This window comes from Myotis yumanensis, unplaced genomic scaffold (assembly GCF_028538775.1).
Source record: "Myotis yumanensis isolate MYYU_CA2020_CCGP unplaced genomic scaffold, mMyoYum1.0.hap1 SCAF_8, whole genome shotgun sequence".
In the NCBI taxonomy this organism is placed as follows: Eukaryota; Metazoa; Chordata; class Mammalia; order Chiroptera; family Vespertilionidae; genus Myotis; species Myotis yumanensis.
Genome location: NW_027223759.1, coordinates 71,064,278 through 71,080,897, shown reverse-complemented (window position 1 = coordinate 71,080,897; position 16,620 = coordinate 71,064,278). Strand labels below are relative to the sequence as shown.

Below are 16,620 nucleotides of genomic sequence, written 5' to 3'. Positions count from 1 at the left end.
AGGCACGAAAGAAATCTGTGCTCACTAATAGTTTTTTTAACATAAATTTTATCTTCACAACTACCTTATGAATTCTTTAATAACAATGACATTTATATCTTTCATATTTTGGAACAAAGTATAACTTAATTAAAGATTATAATGCTGCAACAGGTCTTGAATATCACCTAGCTTAAAGCCTTCATGTCACCACTAAATTGAGACCATAAAAGAATATTTGTTTTGTCCTAATCAACTATGATAGTGATACAGTTGGAACAGAACTCAGGCTGCTAGATTTATAGACTAGTTTTTTTCTTTCTTTCCTGAGAGCACTAATTAGAGTCTTCAGCAAATAAGCTTTTAGAAACAAATTACTTGGGTTGCAATTCCAGATTTACTCATTACTAGTTATGTGAACCTGGACACTTTAATTAGCCTCCCTTAGCCTGGACTTACTCATATTTTTAAAAATGATAATAACTGTTTCTCCTCACAGTACACTGTATGGATTAAATGAGAAAATATAAGGAACAGACTCAGAATACTGGTAAACATGGACTAAGTGTTCAGCAAATATTAGCTATCATTATGTTATCTGCATTAGATATGCACCATATGCAGTAATACATTTTTTGGTTTAATAATATACACATAACTAGAGGCCTTGTGCATGGATTCCTGCACATTGAAAGGAAATTAATTAGAAGGTGGCTGGCAGAGTGGGACTGGGAGAGACTGGTTGGATACACCTTGGAGCCAACCTCTAGTGGTCCCTCCCTGACCAGCCGCACCTGTGGTGGTGCCGGGGCTTGAAGGGTGTCTGCAGAGTGAACAGGGTCCCTCTATCAGGTGGGGTCCTCAGCCTGGCCTGCGAGGATTGGGCTGAAACTGGCAGTCCGACATCCCCCAAGGAGTCCCAGAGTGCGAGAGGGCATTCTGCAAAGTTGCTGTGGCTCGGCAGCTCCTGTGTTGAGTGTCTGCCCCCTGGTGGTCAGTGCACATCATATCTACTGGCTGGTCAGCTGGTTGGCCGATCACTTAGCCTTTTATATATATAGACTAGAGGCCCGGTGCACAAAATTCGTGCACGGGGGGAGGGGGGTCCCTCAGCGTGGCCTACAATGACACCAGCATCCTGCCCTGGCCACCATGGGCACCACCATCTTTGTCGCGTAGTGATGGTTAATTTTCATATTACTCTTTTATTAGATAGGATAGTTACTTGCTAGATCTGGATTGTATGTATGTTATTACATGATTTGCCTGAATGTTATGTGTGTTATTACATTAGTAGTCTACTTACATACTCATCAACCAAAAGACTATTATGAAAACATTCCCATCCACTCAAAAAAAGTATTAGTTGAACTATACTCAGGTATGAATGAGCCTTCATAAACATAGGATTTTTTGTGTCTATCTCCTTATGGGTAGCTAATTTCTGATAGCTAAATTTCATTTTCTTTTCTATAGTTAACCCATCATTAATATATGTTTGTTTCAAGTTTCTCAGCACCAGACATACTGGTAATTTTAACATCTGAAATGCAACCTCTTAAAAATTACCTAAGTACAATATTTGTTGCAAATAATTAAAGCTGAAAATTAAAAACTTCAGTGAAAATATTAAAAAGAGAGTTCTAAATTTCAACCAAATATTGTGTAATATTTACCTAAGATTACATCTGAAAAATATGATCCTCAAATAATATCTATTCTGTAAGTTATTACCAAGTGTAAATATACAAAAGAACATCTACTTGTAACCATAACAACAGGCTTCTGTGATTCCTGAGGATGTCTTTTTATAGTTTAATGTAATACTTTAGATTTCTTTAAAATAAATTAGAAATATTCTCTCAATGTTTACTTTTTTATCTGATTTGGGGAATAAATTCAGAGTCGTTTCTTCCAGCTACATTTTTTTTCTCATTTTGAATTATAAAATTAAGGCTTGATACTCATTCCTTTTTGTTTTTGCCTAAATATGAAAATAGATGTTTAAAAAACTGGTGGGAAAAATGAGATTTTTTATGTGACTGTTTAATTTCATAAAATATTTCTGTGTTCCCCATAGAAATCTGAAACAATTTTCATTCCAGGTATGTTTTTCATTTCCTCACAACAAAAATTTCCTTATGACACTTTTCTTTGAAACATGCAAGTTATTTATATACCAATATATTGGTTTGTACATACAAGGTATCTATAACCATATGTGCTATGTATGTCCAGTTGCCTGTTTATTATTTCCTCCAACAATGAATTTAGCAACCCCTGTGTTAGGTGCAAACTAAAATTAAACCATGGCCGTTATGCTAATGGAACTCTTTCTACATACATAAACATACACATCAATAATAGTCATATGTACACCTGAAACTAATATGGCATATGCCAATTATACTGCAATAAAATAAATAAGTAGTGAAAAAAATGAAACAGTTGTATAATAATGTGTTCAATATATGGTGTCTACTTAAGCACAGTTGGGGGATGTTTCACAGAAGCAGTGATATTGTCTGCTCTTGCTGGAAAAATGGAAATTTATTTCAACTGGAGAAAAAGAAGGGCATTCTAGAAAGAAAGAGAATTTTGAAAGAAAAATAAATAAGTAATATACTTTAAAAATAAAGCATGATTATAATGATTTAGGCAGTTTTCTTTATTTCCAAAAAACTCTTATTATCTATATTTAAAGTTTTGTAAAAAGGCTAATTGTTAAAATGGAAAAAGGAAAAAAGTATATTTTCTGTTGTTTTTTTTTCTTATCTCTTGTTTGGATGGCTCTTCAAAAATCATGCTCATGACCCAAGATTATTTTGTTCCTGGAAACTCTAGTGTCATATAATAGAGAAAATATATAAGCAAAGCTTGAAAACTGGGTTAAATCCCCTCTTTAATATCTCACTACCTAAATAATCCTGAGAAAGTCACTTATGCATTTTGACGTTGAATGTTCTAACTGACTCTACGGATGATAGTAAAAATTATCCTCTTTCCAAGAGACTCTGAGTAAATAGTACAAGCACATAAAATATAAATGGAGGGATAACTTTCTAATTCATAAAATGCTATAGAAGTGGTAGTAATCTTCATCCTCATTATAGTATCAGAACTCCCAATCTCAATAGGTCTACAGACCAATCTGAAGAAATTATTTTTCTAATTACCTGTTTGTTTTGTTATTGTTATTTTGATCTATTTATAGCTCTTCCTTACTCTGTAAAGTAAACTGGCATAAAAGTTCCACAATTACTTATAATTATTTCATTCCAAACATGTGAGTTCTTCCCACTGTGCCATAGTCTTGTGTGTGTCCTTGCTTTCCCAGAGAGCTTATTCTTTTTTGCTTGAAATGCCTCCTGCTCTGGAGTGCATCTCATTACCTAATTCTTACTCTACCCGTTTTGTCTATGAAGCTTTCTCTGATCTCAGTTGAGCTATTAACATGTTCTGTTTTCTCTATCTTATAATTATTAGATTGTATTCTAATTACTTACTCATCTGCCTACCCACTGCACAGTAAAATAATTGAAGATAGGTGCCTTTTATCTTTATGCTCCTACTATAGTGCTATATATACACTAAATACTAAGGAAATAAGTGTTGAAAAAATGAATGAGTAGAAAATTTATTTTCTGCTAACTAGGACTATCACATATTCACTTTAATGTCTATCATTTTGTTAATATAACATGAATTGACATCTTAATCACCCAAAAAGATAAAATTATGCTCAGCAAAGTTTTAACATTATGTTTTCTATTCTACTTTAAAAATATAAATTTGTGCAAAATATAAATATTGCACTAATGACTTTTATACATATTGAATGTAAATGATTTTTATTACCCCAAATTTATGATAATTTAGAATGTTGATTCCCAAAGTAAACCAGATAACAAAATTATTAGAATAATTGAATTTTGGTTGAATTTAAATATAACAACCAAGAAGATGGTCTATCTACCTGTAGCTCTTTTCTACTCTTAGTCATTACCATATCCAAATTGATTTGTGACAATTGGCATACTGTTATTAAAAGATAAAAATGACTACAAACTGCTTCCTATATGTTTAATGCTTCATTACACTAGTGCCATAATCTTGATCCTCCCTTAAACAAAGCCTTGCCCAATCCCTCACTGAATATCAGGACAGAAATCTCACTTCTCAAGGAAACAGAGGTCAGTACTGTTGGCATCTTCAAAATGTATGCAAATAACAATGGTAATCTGATGCAGAAAGATTCAATTGCACTTTTTATGAAATAATTTTAGCATTTCAGCTGCCATTTATGAAGCAGGATTGCACAATATTGGAGGCATTTATGGCATTTTCACCCTTAAGCACACCTCATAAAAGTGAAAATCCAGGTTGCCCTACTGTCTCCCTCAGGGGAGCTAGGAAAACAGCATGAACAAAAAGGGGTCATTAAATTTTATCTGTTAGAATAGGCAGCTTTCACTGTTTCATAAAAACTTCAAATTTTTATCTGTTTCTTTGGTTATACTATGGCATATCCATATCAGAAACCAAATATTATCAAAAAAGGAAATCAAGAGAGTCTCTCATAATCTCTACAATAACTTAATCCGTCACTTTTTAAATTGACACTTTTGATGGTTGGGATTATGTTGATGATAACTTATAACTGTTTTCAGTTTATGAGGTAATAACTTGGATCTGAACAAAATAAAACAAAACTGGATTCAGGTTAGGATGCAGTTTTTGATTTATAAGTAGGAAATTCCACAAGACTATTGTTACCCACAGGTAATGTGTTTTTTTTTTTTTTTCATTTAGAAAATAAAGCATCATGAATGCTATAAAATGAGAAGCTAAGTCAGCCGTATTAACTTTAAAGAAAGGGACAATGGTTTGGACACAGTAAAATAAATACATTCTCAGAAAATACAAAAGGAATTAAATTATTTACATTCTTATGAATGAATGATGATGGTAACCAAACTTAGTACATCTGGATGTAATATATTGAAACTCGTGTGGAAACAGTCTCTCAGGATTCTCAGTTAAAATAGAATTTATACTCTTGAAATTTATGTTGCCATAGTAAAGAAAATATTTTAAAAGGTAACAAAATGGTTACATAATTATATAGTGAAAAGTTAACACTTGCACATTACTTTGGAAATAGAACAATATTCATAGTAGATGGGTTCTCTATTAGGTACTATTTTTACCCAAAATAATGTTTAAAATTAAGTTGTAAAATATACTATGACATGACTACTCTGCCAATTGCAAATATAAGGGACCAAAACACAGAGTCAATATATTAGCAAAAAAAATTAATTGCTGTATATGATATGATAAAAGCAATGATTGGGTGAAACATATTTGAAATTAATTTAGGTAGCAGAAAATTAAGAGCACTATAGTATCCTATTTTAAAACATCAAATTCTTATTTTAAAAAGTGTGGTGAGTAGGTTGAACTTCTACAGAGATCATTCTGGAGTATGTAATCTCTCTAAATTATAGTGCAAAGAACAATGGAAATATATGCCTTCTCTACTTACCAAAACAACATAATTGAAAGTAAACAGTCATAATCTATGGAACTTTAGCAAACATGCACCAGACAGCTTTGACACCTTAATGTGTATTCATCTCTCATCTGAAATCTCCAGCCTACTGTCCTTGACCATTTTGATGACCTCTTCTCCATTCTCACAATGACATGCAAATGAAACACAGCTCCAATATGAATCTTTCCTGACATTCTCACTGTGCAATTTCTTTTGAATGTATGTAAAATGCACCTTGTTGTTTATTATCCATGGATACTACTTATGTCTCCTGCGCTAAAATGATACAGAAATGTTATCAGCCACATTTGTGACTACCCACATAGACACAAAATGTGATCCAAGAATTTGCTCTTCATTTGCCTTTCCTCCAAGACTTAAATACATTAAAATCAAATAAATCTGTAAGTTTTCTACATTTCCACAATACATTTATTAGTTAGGAAGAATTTTGTTTAGAACTTTAAAATATACTTGCTGTAAAATACCATAACTTTAATTTTTTTTTATTTCACTACAATATTCATATTTCTATTTTTGATTCCTCAGTAAAGATTTCTACACATTCACACTTTACATTGGTTTCCATGTTAAAACACACAGGATTTGTCATGTTAAATGTAACCCACAGTCTTACTTCTTAATTTAAGATTTTCAATGTTTGTTACAAACCCAGCTCGTGGATCTAAAGACAGGTCCCTGGGAAACTTCAGCTTTTTGCTAACGAGTATAGTAGGGTATAAGCCATTGACTTTGGATACTTCAATGATCCTTTTCTCTGTGTCAGACCAATAGAGGTTTTTTCCAATCCAATCAACAGCAAGTGCATTGGGGACAGCTGTGTTATGCACTACCTAACAAAATAAGAATTCAAACAGTTAACAGTGTAAATGCCTAGAATAAGAACTGAGCACTGCTGCTTGGTTTTTACAGAGATAATAGAATTCTATTTAAACATTAGAAATAAAATTCACATAGGCATAAAACAGAACAATTTACCCTAATAAAATGGCTTGCTCATTTGTGAGAAATTACCTAATATGTCATCAGGCCCCTGGAATTTACATGCAGTTTTAAGACAGAAATGCTCAAATTTAAAAACAGCTGTTGGACAGCTGCATAATTATTGATCACATTTTCTTTTTCATTTATTTGTACTCTTAAAATTTGGGGCAAAATTCTGTCACAAAGACATACACACACAAAAATTATTGAAATTTATTTTTAACAGGTTCTAGGGGAGATATCAATAGCAATTACCATTCCCCCCAACTGCTGTTGCCCTATATAAATGCTCTACTATAGGAATGGAAAAAAAATACAAGGGAGAACCCAACATAACCAAAGGGAAATTACTCTCATACAATTATTGTGCTTAATTATAACCTATCTCAATATCAAATATAATAAGAATATAGGCTTTTCATATACAAATATAACACATATAAAATAATCCAAAATTCTTAAAATATATAAGCACTGTTTCTGAGTTTTTCGTGCTTTGAGGACTGAATGAAAGAAGCAATTGAAACATGGGGCTGTTATAGTAATATAGAGACAAAAAAAATTGGATTTTTATAGTTGTCCTTTCCCAATAACCATAAATAGTAAAGATATAAAGTGACAACATGAACATTTTCAGCATTTAATAATATCAACCTACAATATTGAGTTGTACAATATCTTTCCTTTCTTTCTCCAAAATTCTAAATCGGAAAATTGTCATGTATGACCATTTTAATAAAAATCAGTGAATTATTAATCCCAAAGGAAGAAAGATGCATTTTGTAACACTATGTTATAACATAATTTAAAGTATTTAAATAATCTTATTTTAAAACCTGAGATAACACAGAAATGGTACCAAATAGCTCATATCTAGAAGGTGACAGGTTTTTAATTATGATGCTGACTAATCAGGACATTCATGATTTTATACAAATGCATTCAATTATTCCCATCTATAGTAGGTTAATTTTAATAGTGCTATAATTTTAATCTATAATTTAATTATCAATATTTTTCAATTACAAATACTCTGTCTCAACTTTTTCTTTTATATAAATTAACACAATTGAATCTAAGGCACTAATCATTCAAGCTAGAACCATCCATCACATTTTCTAGGGTTGTGAATAAGGATCCAAATTTTATTTATTCAATTTGATTTTTACCTTATTTCATGTAATAGCATTATAGTGAAATATAAGAATAAAAGGGTCATTTTTCACATTTAAACTATGTATCAATTTACATTATAAAATGTGAAATGCAAACCAATCTAATATATTCTATGAGTTGTACCATTACCATCAAATAACATTTTCTATTTAATTTAACCACGCTAATAAAATATCCAACAATCCCATTGCTGTAATATTTAGGTACCTTAATATCACTTCCGTTTAAACACATTCTATTTATGCGGCTGCCATTGGGTCGGCTGGAATCAATCCAGTAGATGAATTCTTCTCTGTAATCAAAGTCTACAGCAATAACATTGTTTAATCCCTAAAAAATAAAAAGGAATAGTTAAGTACAAATTATTTTTAAATGTTTTAGGAGTTTGTAGAGTCTCTATCTCTTTTTAAACACTTATAGCTATTATAATAGTGGCATTTGTGATCAAATCTTTTTAAAAGCATCATATGTTTAGATTTTCCCTGCATTATAAACTTCAGATGCTGTATAAGTTATTTGACAATGTTTTACAAGCAGGCCACAACAATTTCAGCATTTTTATGGATAATGGTGTAATCAAATAGCCAGTAAAGGAGGTGGGGGCAAAAACTTGCTTTTGGAGAGATAAAGTGTAGGTTAATATTAAATATACATTTGATGTCATTATTATCATCTGTTCTGTAGAGTAACTAGAAAAGAGCACATATTTAAATGGGAAAAACTAAAGATCCCTGATGATTTATGATGATCCCTGGATAGCCATCTAATTAAAGTCAGAAAAGACAATTTTGAAATTTTATTATTTACAAAAGCTTTTGTCTCAACTGGATAAATACACTGCCTCCCCCCCCCCCCTTTTGCTTCCAGTGGTCCCTTAGGCAACACAGTGCCATGTTAGAATTTAAAGTTATAACCTTAGGAGAGTATTTGACCAAAGAGGAAATAGAGAGTCAATATTGTTTTATCCCACGTGGTGAGAAAAAGCCTCATTTCAGACTCATGGTTATGCAGTTTTTAGCAGGGAACAAAACTAGATAGGAATTCAGCCGATGGGTTTGAGATGCCTCAGAACGTTGGTTTAGTAGTTCTGCTGTTTGACTGATTTTGTGCACCAGCATCTGGGAGTCTTCTGAGATGTTAGATTGTTCAAATGATTGCTTAGGGATTCGTTTAATTCTGGTCTATTGTTAAGGCTTATAGATTTACTACCTCAGTGGACCAATAAAACTTAGATCAGAAATTCAATAGTGCTAACTCATTTTAATGCTTGAATAGTTTATTAATATATAAATCCTTATGGATCAAAAAAATAATTTGATACAGCACATACTTGGCAAAGCCCTGAGAGATCTTTACTATACCTTTATAGCTGATGTAAGTTGCTTATATAAATACTAGAGGCCTGGTGCATGAAATTTGTGCATGGGGGGTGCTATCCCTCAGCCCAGCCTGCACCCTTTTCATTCTGGGACCCCTTGGGGAATGTCCAACTCCCAGTTTAGGGTTGATCCCTCAGGGATCAGGCCTAAACCGGCAGTAGGACATCCATCTCACAATCTGGGACTGCTGGCTCCTAACCACTCGCCTGCTTGCCTGCCTAATTGCCCCCTAAATGCTCCCCTGCCGGCCTGATTGATGCCTAACTGCTCCCCTGTCAGCCTAATTGTCCCCAACTGCCCTCTCCTGCCAGCCTGATCACCCACAACTGTCCTCCCCTGCTGGCCATCTTGTGGTGGCCATCTTGTGGTGGCCATCTTGTGATGATGTGGGGGTGGCCATCTTGTGATGATATGAGGGCATCGCATGAGGGCCACCTAGGCTTTTATTAGTATAGATTTACCCTAAAGTTGTAGTTAAGTATTAAATTATTTTAAGAATCATTTATTAGTAGGTTTAGTTTTATAGTTAAGGATTAGATTTTCAGGAAGATAAGACCTTTTGTTTGCCTTGGTTTGGTTTGGAGAAGGAAGGATGTGAATTGGTAAACAATTCAATTTACCACATGTGAATTGTTTCATTATGTATTCTCAAAATTTGCAATTTGATAATAAGAATGACACTGTATTAGATTTATATAATGCTTTTTGAGAAACAGGCAAAGGCTAAATTTTTATTGTTCAGATTTTAGTTCTCTCGGACCATTTCCAAGACTAAGGATAGCCTGTGTATAGAAGCAATTTAGAGAAGGTTTTGGCAAATACTGATTTTTTTTCTTCTCTCAGCAGGGCTGTATTCTAGTAGCGACGGTATTAAGATCATAAGTTCAAATCAGATGCTTTTAATTGGCTTAACATGAGCAAAATCTTTTTCTTCAGCTCCAGATTATAAAGGTAAATGGAGATAGCCTAACCCCACAGAACTGCATGCATTGCTCATAAACAAAGACAAAAGGAAGTAAAGATGACTCAGTGTAAATTCCTCACTATGCCCAGATAAATATATGCAACTGTACTTCTTACTGACATTATTAATCAAAGTAATGACTATCAGTGCTAAAAGAAAAACTAAAATAATATTCTAGTCACAGATTCAAAACATTCACCAAAAAATGTATTCATAAGCTAAAAACTGGAGGACTTCTTAACTAAATGTACTTAAGTGTACACATAGAGAACGTTGCGTCTGCAGAATCAATGAATGTTCTAAAGTATACATTGAATATATTCCAAGTTCTGTAGAGGATTTAAAATATTCATTACAGTTCTCACTGTTGTCGCTCAGTGGATAGAGTGTCAACACTCGCACTGAGGGTCACAGGTTCAATTCCTGGTCAAGGGCATGTACCTGGGTTGCAGGTTTCATCACAGGCCCCGATTGGGGTGGATGCAGGAGGTAACCAATCAATGTGTCTCTCTCACATCAATTTCTCTCTCTCTATCTCTCCCTCCCTCCCTTTCTCTCCTCCTCCTCCTCCTCCTCCTCCTCCTTCCTTCCACTCTTTCTAAAAGTCAATGGGGAAAAATATCTCAGATGAGGGTTAACAAACAAAAAGATAATCATTACAATAGTAGTCTACAATATTTCTTACATTCAAATGATTTTTTCACCAGATAAATAAGGTAAATGTGTTAAGGTTCCATGATAGGCTTGCAATTCAAATAGCAATGGATAAATTAGAGCTTTATATATTAAAAAAAAAAGGTTGAGAGAAACTTGTCTCTAACTTTAGCAAAAATTTACCCACTATCCCCAGTCATGCAAAATTATTCTTTCTTTACAATAATCAATTTATATAATAAATATCAAATTCCAAATTTAGCAAACCCGCTATGATAAATTAAAGCTGTAAACACAAAGAAATTGAAGCTCCTAATTCTGACATATATATCTAGCCAAACTTGTCATTGTTCTACTGCTTTACAAGTCATCCACACAGAAACAGTGCAATGATCTCTTTGTAGAATCATATGCAAGGTATGGTCAAAATAATGTCTAAAAATCAGAGTAGTCCCAGTGGCTTTGGGGCTGAAAATTGGTTTCATCAAAATTCTATTTGTTTCTTTCATTTCTGTAGCTAAATACTTATATCCTTTGGTTCAAGATGATTAATTTAAGAAATTATGTTTTGTTTCTCTATTCAATTTTACTGCAATAAAAGGCACTGTTAAAATTGAATTGGATAACATATCAAAAAGCTACTTTATTAATTTTCATTTCTACAATCCATGTTATTAAAGTAGATTTTCTAAATGTAGTGTATGAATATAAGTTATAGCTGGCCTAGCTATAACTATATTTTAGACTACATAGGCTGAAATTTTTTTTTTACCAGTTATAATTTTATGTTACAACATTTCTTGTGATTGTTACTGATAACAGTGTATATAAAATTCAAGATGTTAGGGTAAATCATTTTCTCTAATCACCTACACAAAACATTCCCAAATAATTAAATCAAAGATGGTGTCTTTCATTTATTTTTACTGAGTTAAATATGGAGAGATAATTACTTTTGTTTTCTTCCCAAGTCTGTATATGTAGACAAGCTCTGAGATGGAAAAATGGTTTTCTACTGCCTAGAACTTCTTGAGTATTTCTACAATGCTATGACAAAGTTATGGTGAAAACATCATCCCTAACAGAAATGATGTATTCAAACTGATGGCTGTCAAAACAAAAGTAAGACTTACCTTTAGTTTGGGGGTCTCTATTTCCTTGCTCAATGGTCACCATTAACAAATGCTTTCCAAAAGCACAGGTTTTTAGAGTCCTCATGAACTTCCTCATTGTCCTCACTCCCTTTTTATTTTCATAAGAAAACTACCTGAGCCCAACTGGCATGGCTCAGTGGTTGAACACTGACTTATGAACCAGGAGGTCATGGTTCGGTTCCCAGTCAGGGCACATGCCCCTGTTACGGGCTCAATCCCCAGTAAGTGTCATGCAGGAGGCAGCAGATCAACGACTTTTTGTCATCATTGATGTTTCCATCTCTCTCTACCTTTCCCTTCCTCTCTAAAATCAATAAAAATATATTTTAAAAGAAAAGAAAGTTATATGAAATTCATCTCCACTTAGGTACTAGTGATTGGCAATAGTTTAAAATTATGCCACCAGAAAAAAAAATGCTATCTGAAAGTACATTAAAGTGATTTGGTTATATGAAACAGACTTAAATCATGCATAGCAAAAGTAATTTTGCTCCATTAAGAACAACCTCTGATAACATACTAGCTATAAAAAACAACAAAAGAGATATCAATAGAAATATCCTGAGCCACAGGGTTGGAAAATGAAGCAAGGAGCACCATTGAAATTGTTATGGGTCTTTCATTGAGCTTGCTATATTAGTTAAATTTGTGGTTCAGCTGAGCTTATAAATAGAGTATCCTAATAAGAGGACTTTCTAAAATAGCACAGTCTAAAACAAAGACATGCTAAAAAAACACAACAACGCATACACATGTGACTACATGGATAGATTTTAAGAATATCATGCTAAATGAAATAAATCAGACAGAAAAAGTAAAAAACAACAACATGATTTCATTCATATCTATACTAATAAAAGGGTAATATGCTAATTAGACCGGGAGACCAGACATCTTCCAGACATCCCACTTCCTTCTGGACAAAGCCAAGGTGATGGGGGCCGAGGCAGAGGTGGTTAGGGGTGATTGGGCCAGCCGGGGAGGGCAGTTGGGGGCCATGAAGCCGGTAGGGGAGCGGTCAGGTAGCGATCAAGCTGGTAGGCAGGCTAGTGATTAGGAGCCAGAGGTCCCAGATAGGAGAGGGTGCAGGCTGGGCTGAGGGACCCCCCACCCCTATGTACTAATTTCATGCACTGGTCCTCTAGTGTGTATATAAAACTGAAAGCAACAAATGAACAAACAAGAAAAACAAACAAAAACTCATAGATACAGATAACAGCATGGTGTTATGAGAGGGAAGAGGGTGGGGGAGGAGTAAAGGGTAAAGGGGGTCAAATACACTGAATGGCCAGATTATAATGACCGGCCAGATTATTCTGACCACCCCATTAGTACTTCATTGGGCCACCTTTTGCCTTCAATACTGCGGTGATTCTTCTTGGCATTGACTCCACCAGATGTTGAAAGGTGATGCGAGGAATCTGACACCATGCCTGATGAATAGCACTGTCCAGTTCTGTGAGATTTGATGGTTGTGGAACCAGCTGCTTGATGGCTCTTTTAACTTCGTTCGTCCCACAAATGCTCAATTGGATTGAGATCTGATGATTGTGGGGGCCACCTAAGCAAGGTAAAGTCTCCCTCATGTTCTTGAAACCACTACTGCACAATACGAGCACCATGGCATGGCGCACTGTCTTGTTGGAAGAAGCCATCTCCATTGGGATACGCCATCAACATGACAGGATGAACTTGATCAGCAACGATACTTCGGTATGTTGTGCTATTCAGACATTTATTATGGTCTGGCCCTCTAGCAACTTCAGCACGAAATTACAGCTAATTTGCCTACAGATGTCAGGTGGTCATAATAATCTGGCCACTGAGTGTATATGGTGATGGAAGGGGAATTGACTTTGGGTGGTGAACACACAATGCAGTATACAGCTGATGCATCATATAATTGCACACTTGGAAACTATATACGTTACTAACCAATAAATTTAATTTAAAAATAAATTAACTCTTTAAAGGCAAAAAAGAACCCCCCCACCCCACAAACACACACACCATAAAAACAATAAACGATATAGTATAAAGAAAAGAAACATATCCCTTTTGCAGAGATCATACAAGGAATTAATGACTGGCACACTTAACTTGGAAGGTAAAGGGAGGACATAGAGATTTACTCTTAGAGAAAGATAATTTTCAATATTCTGTACCTTTGCTATAAGCTTAAAATTAGTCTACACAGAACCATGGCTTTCCCTCAAGGAGGTTGCCCTATACCAGTGCCATTTCTCCTAATTCCAGTTCCTCCCATTATAGCTTTTTTCTCATTCCCATCTGTCTTCTGCTGAGATTACAGTGTGACAAAAGCCAACTCGCCTGACTTTTCACCCTGTTAGTATCTGCCCTGCCTACCTACAAGTGTTATTATTGTAAGGATGAATTTAGGTACATGAAAGTATGTTGCAAATGCATGGTATACATTTAGATATTATTTTTAACATCTTTAAATCTTTAATTCTCATGTTAAAGAGAACACTTTATGTTGTTCAAATGAATATTAGTTGAGGAAAAACACATTAAAAAATAAGTTAAATAATATAGAACATCATTTGGCCAGCAAAAACCTTTCCATTTTAAGAGTTCTATCTACTTGAACTTTTTTCTAGGAATATTCATTAAAGAGATAGTTGTCTGGCCCTGGCTGGTGTGGCTCAGCTGGTTGAGCATCATCCCATGCTTCAAGAGGTCTCTAGTTCTATCCCAGTCAGGGCACACACCCAGGTTGGGATGTGCGAATTTCTCTCTCTCTCTCTAAAATAAATATATATATATATATATTTATATATATATATATTTATTTATATATATATTTATATATATTTTTATATATATTTATTTATATATATTTATATATATATATTTATATATTTATATATATTTATATATATCAATGCAAACATATTTTTTAAAAAAGAGATAATTGTCTGACTCATACATTTTAAGTAGCTTTCTATTTAGCTTTTTAAAAAACATGAAAATTATTTTATATTTTATTCAATCTCCTTAGGGATCAGAATTAGGGAGAGGGACAGTGTGATCTGATGGATGTTGGTGGCTTTTCCAAACTCAAGAGAAAGAGTCTAAACCTCACAGACACCTGTGAATGAGGCAGGAATACTGGTACTGTGACAAGCACATGGTCAGTCTGAGTACTCCGTGGATTTAGAAAGCATGGGCTGTATGTCAAAGTGGCAGCTACTGAACAGGCTGGATGGAGACCATTCAGGTATGTGAGCCTAGTAAAGGTACTCCGTCTTTTTTTCTTTCCTATTTTTAATGGGTAGCTAGACATCTGGATTTTCAAGATAATTTTTTTTTTTTCAATCTGTGACTTAGAGGAAAGCTGGAAAATCCAGTTGCTACTGAGAGATTACACTTAAAATAAGACTAAATCATTAAGCAAAATGAGTGAAACTCTAACAATAGTAATGAAGAAATCCATCCGTTAGGTGGGAAAAAATAATTCTAAGTAAATGTTTTTTGTGTTGCTGAAAAATTACCATATATGAATGGCTTTTTTTGCCTATGCCTAATGCTGGCATAAATATACTATAAGAACAAGAAATATCCTTATTTTTGGCAACTTATTCTAGACAGTGCTTTCACATATGTATGCTATTATTATCCAGTTTGGGGCAATGAGATCTTTGTAGCACAACAGATACAAGCTAAGTAACTAACTATATGTGATTCCTCTAGTCTATGTAGTAGTCATTCTAGTTTTAATCATTTCATTCTATGCTATTTCTACTGCAGACTGGGATGGAAACAATTTGACAAGAGAACATCATGGCATTCTATCTTGTCATAAAATGGAAATTATATCTTTTCATATCAAGTAACATATGTAAATATACTTTGACAATAGAACTCAAACATCAAAACAGATTCCCTTGGGATGGGTTGGGAGATAAAGAGGGTAAGACTGAAAACTTGTGCCTCACATCCTTTTAACTAAGTGACAATCGCACTCTTGTTCCCTTGCTTTTTACAAATTTTAAAGGCTAGTGATCATTAATCCTGTTTTATCTCCTGTTTTCATAGAAACTTGAATTCTATGAAAAAATATTTATTTTTAAATCCCAAGGGGTGGGGGGGGGGGGTGCAAATTTGGTAATGCACAAAACGCCTTAAAAGAGAATCTTATGTTTTCTCTGCTCTAGCTATTCTTGAGATAGTTACTCTCTTACGTTAATTATACCTTGATTCTTTTACTTTCTTTGAAATTGTGTGATGTGACAAATTCAGAGCATCACCTGGACAATTCAAACAAAATAAAATGTATAGTAATCTCATATACATATATGCATGTAATTATGAATTGCATTTCATAAATTCAAATTGTGAGATATTTCTGTGGCTCTAGGGCATAACTGAAGTACCTATAATGAATAGCATGAAACCGAATGTCATACCTGTTTTAAAAGGGTGTAGTTGGAGCCATCGGTGCTAATTTTTCTTATCTCATGATGATCAGCAAGAATTAAAAAAGGTTCTTCATCTAAATACCAAGCAAAAAACATATTAGACTTTTTGGATGCATGGTTTTCTTTTTCTTTTTTTTTTTTAATATATTTTTTATTGCTTAAATTATTACAAAGAGTATTACATATTTCTCCTTTTTTTCCCCCGCCCTTGACAATCCCCTGGCCTCCCCTACCCCCCAGTGTCTTATGTCCATTGGTTATGCTTATATGCATGCATACAAGTCCTTTGGTTGATCTCTTACCACCCCCC

The 16,620-nt window shown here is 33.9% G+C and overlaps 1 protein-coding gene across 1 annotated transcript in view; it reads right to left on the bottom strand.

Moving 5' to 3' along the window:
• Positions 1–16,620, bottom strand: part of LRP1B (LDL receptor related protein 1B) — a 1,706,338-nt gene that overhangs the window by 216,146 nt on the left and 1,473,572 nt on the right. Inside the window, exons 57-59 of the mRNA XM_070423500.1 lie at positions 16,299–16,384; positions 7,925–8,047; positions 6,209–6,390 (exon numbers count right to left, since the gene is read on the bottom strand). Coding sequence (XP_070279601.1) covers positions 6,209–6,390; positions 7,925–8,047; positions 16,299–16,384 — 391 coding nt within the window. The remainder of the gene's footprint in view (positions 1–6,208; positions 6,391–7,924; positions 8,048–16,298; positions 16,385–16,620) is intronic.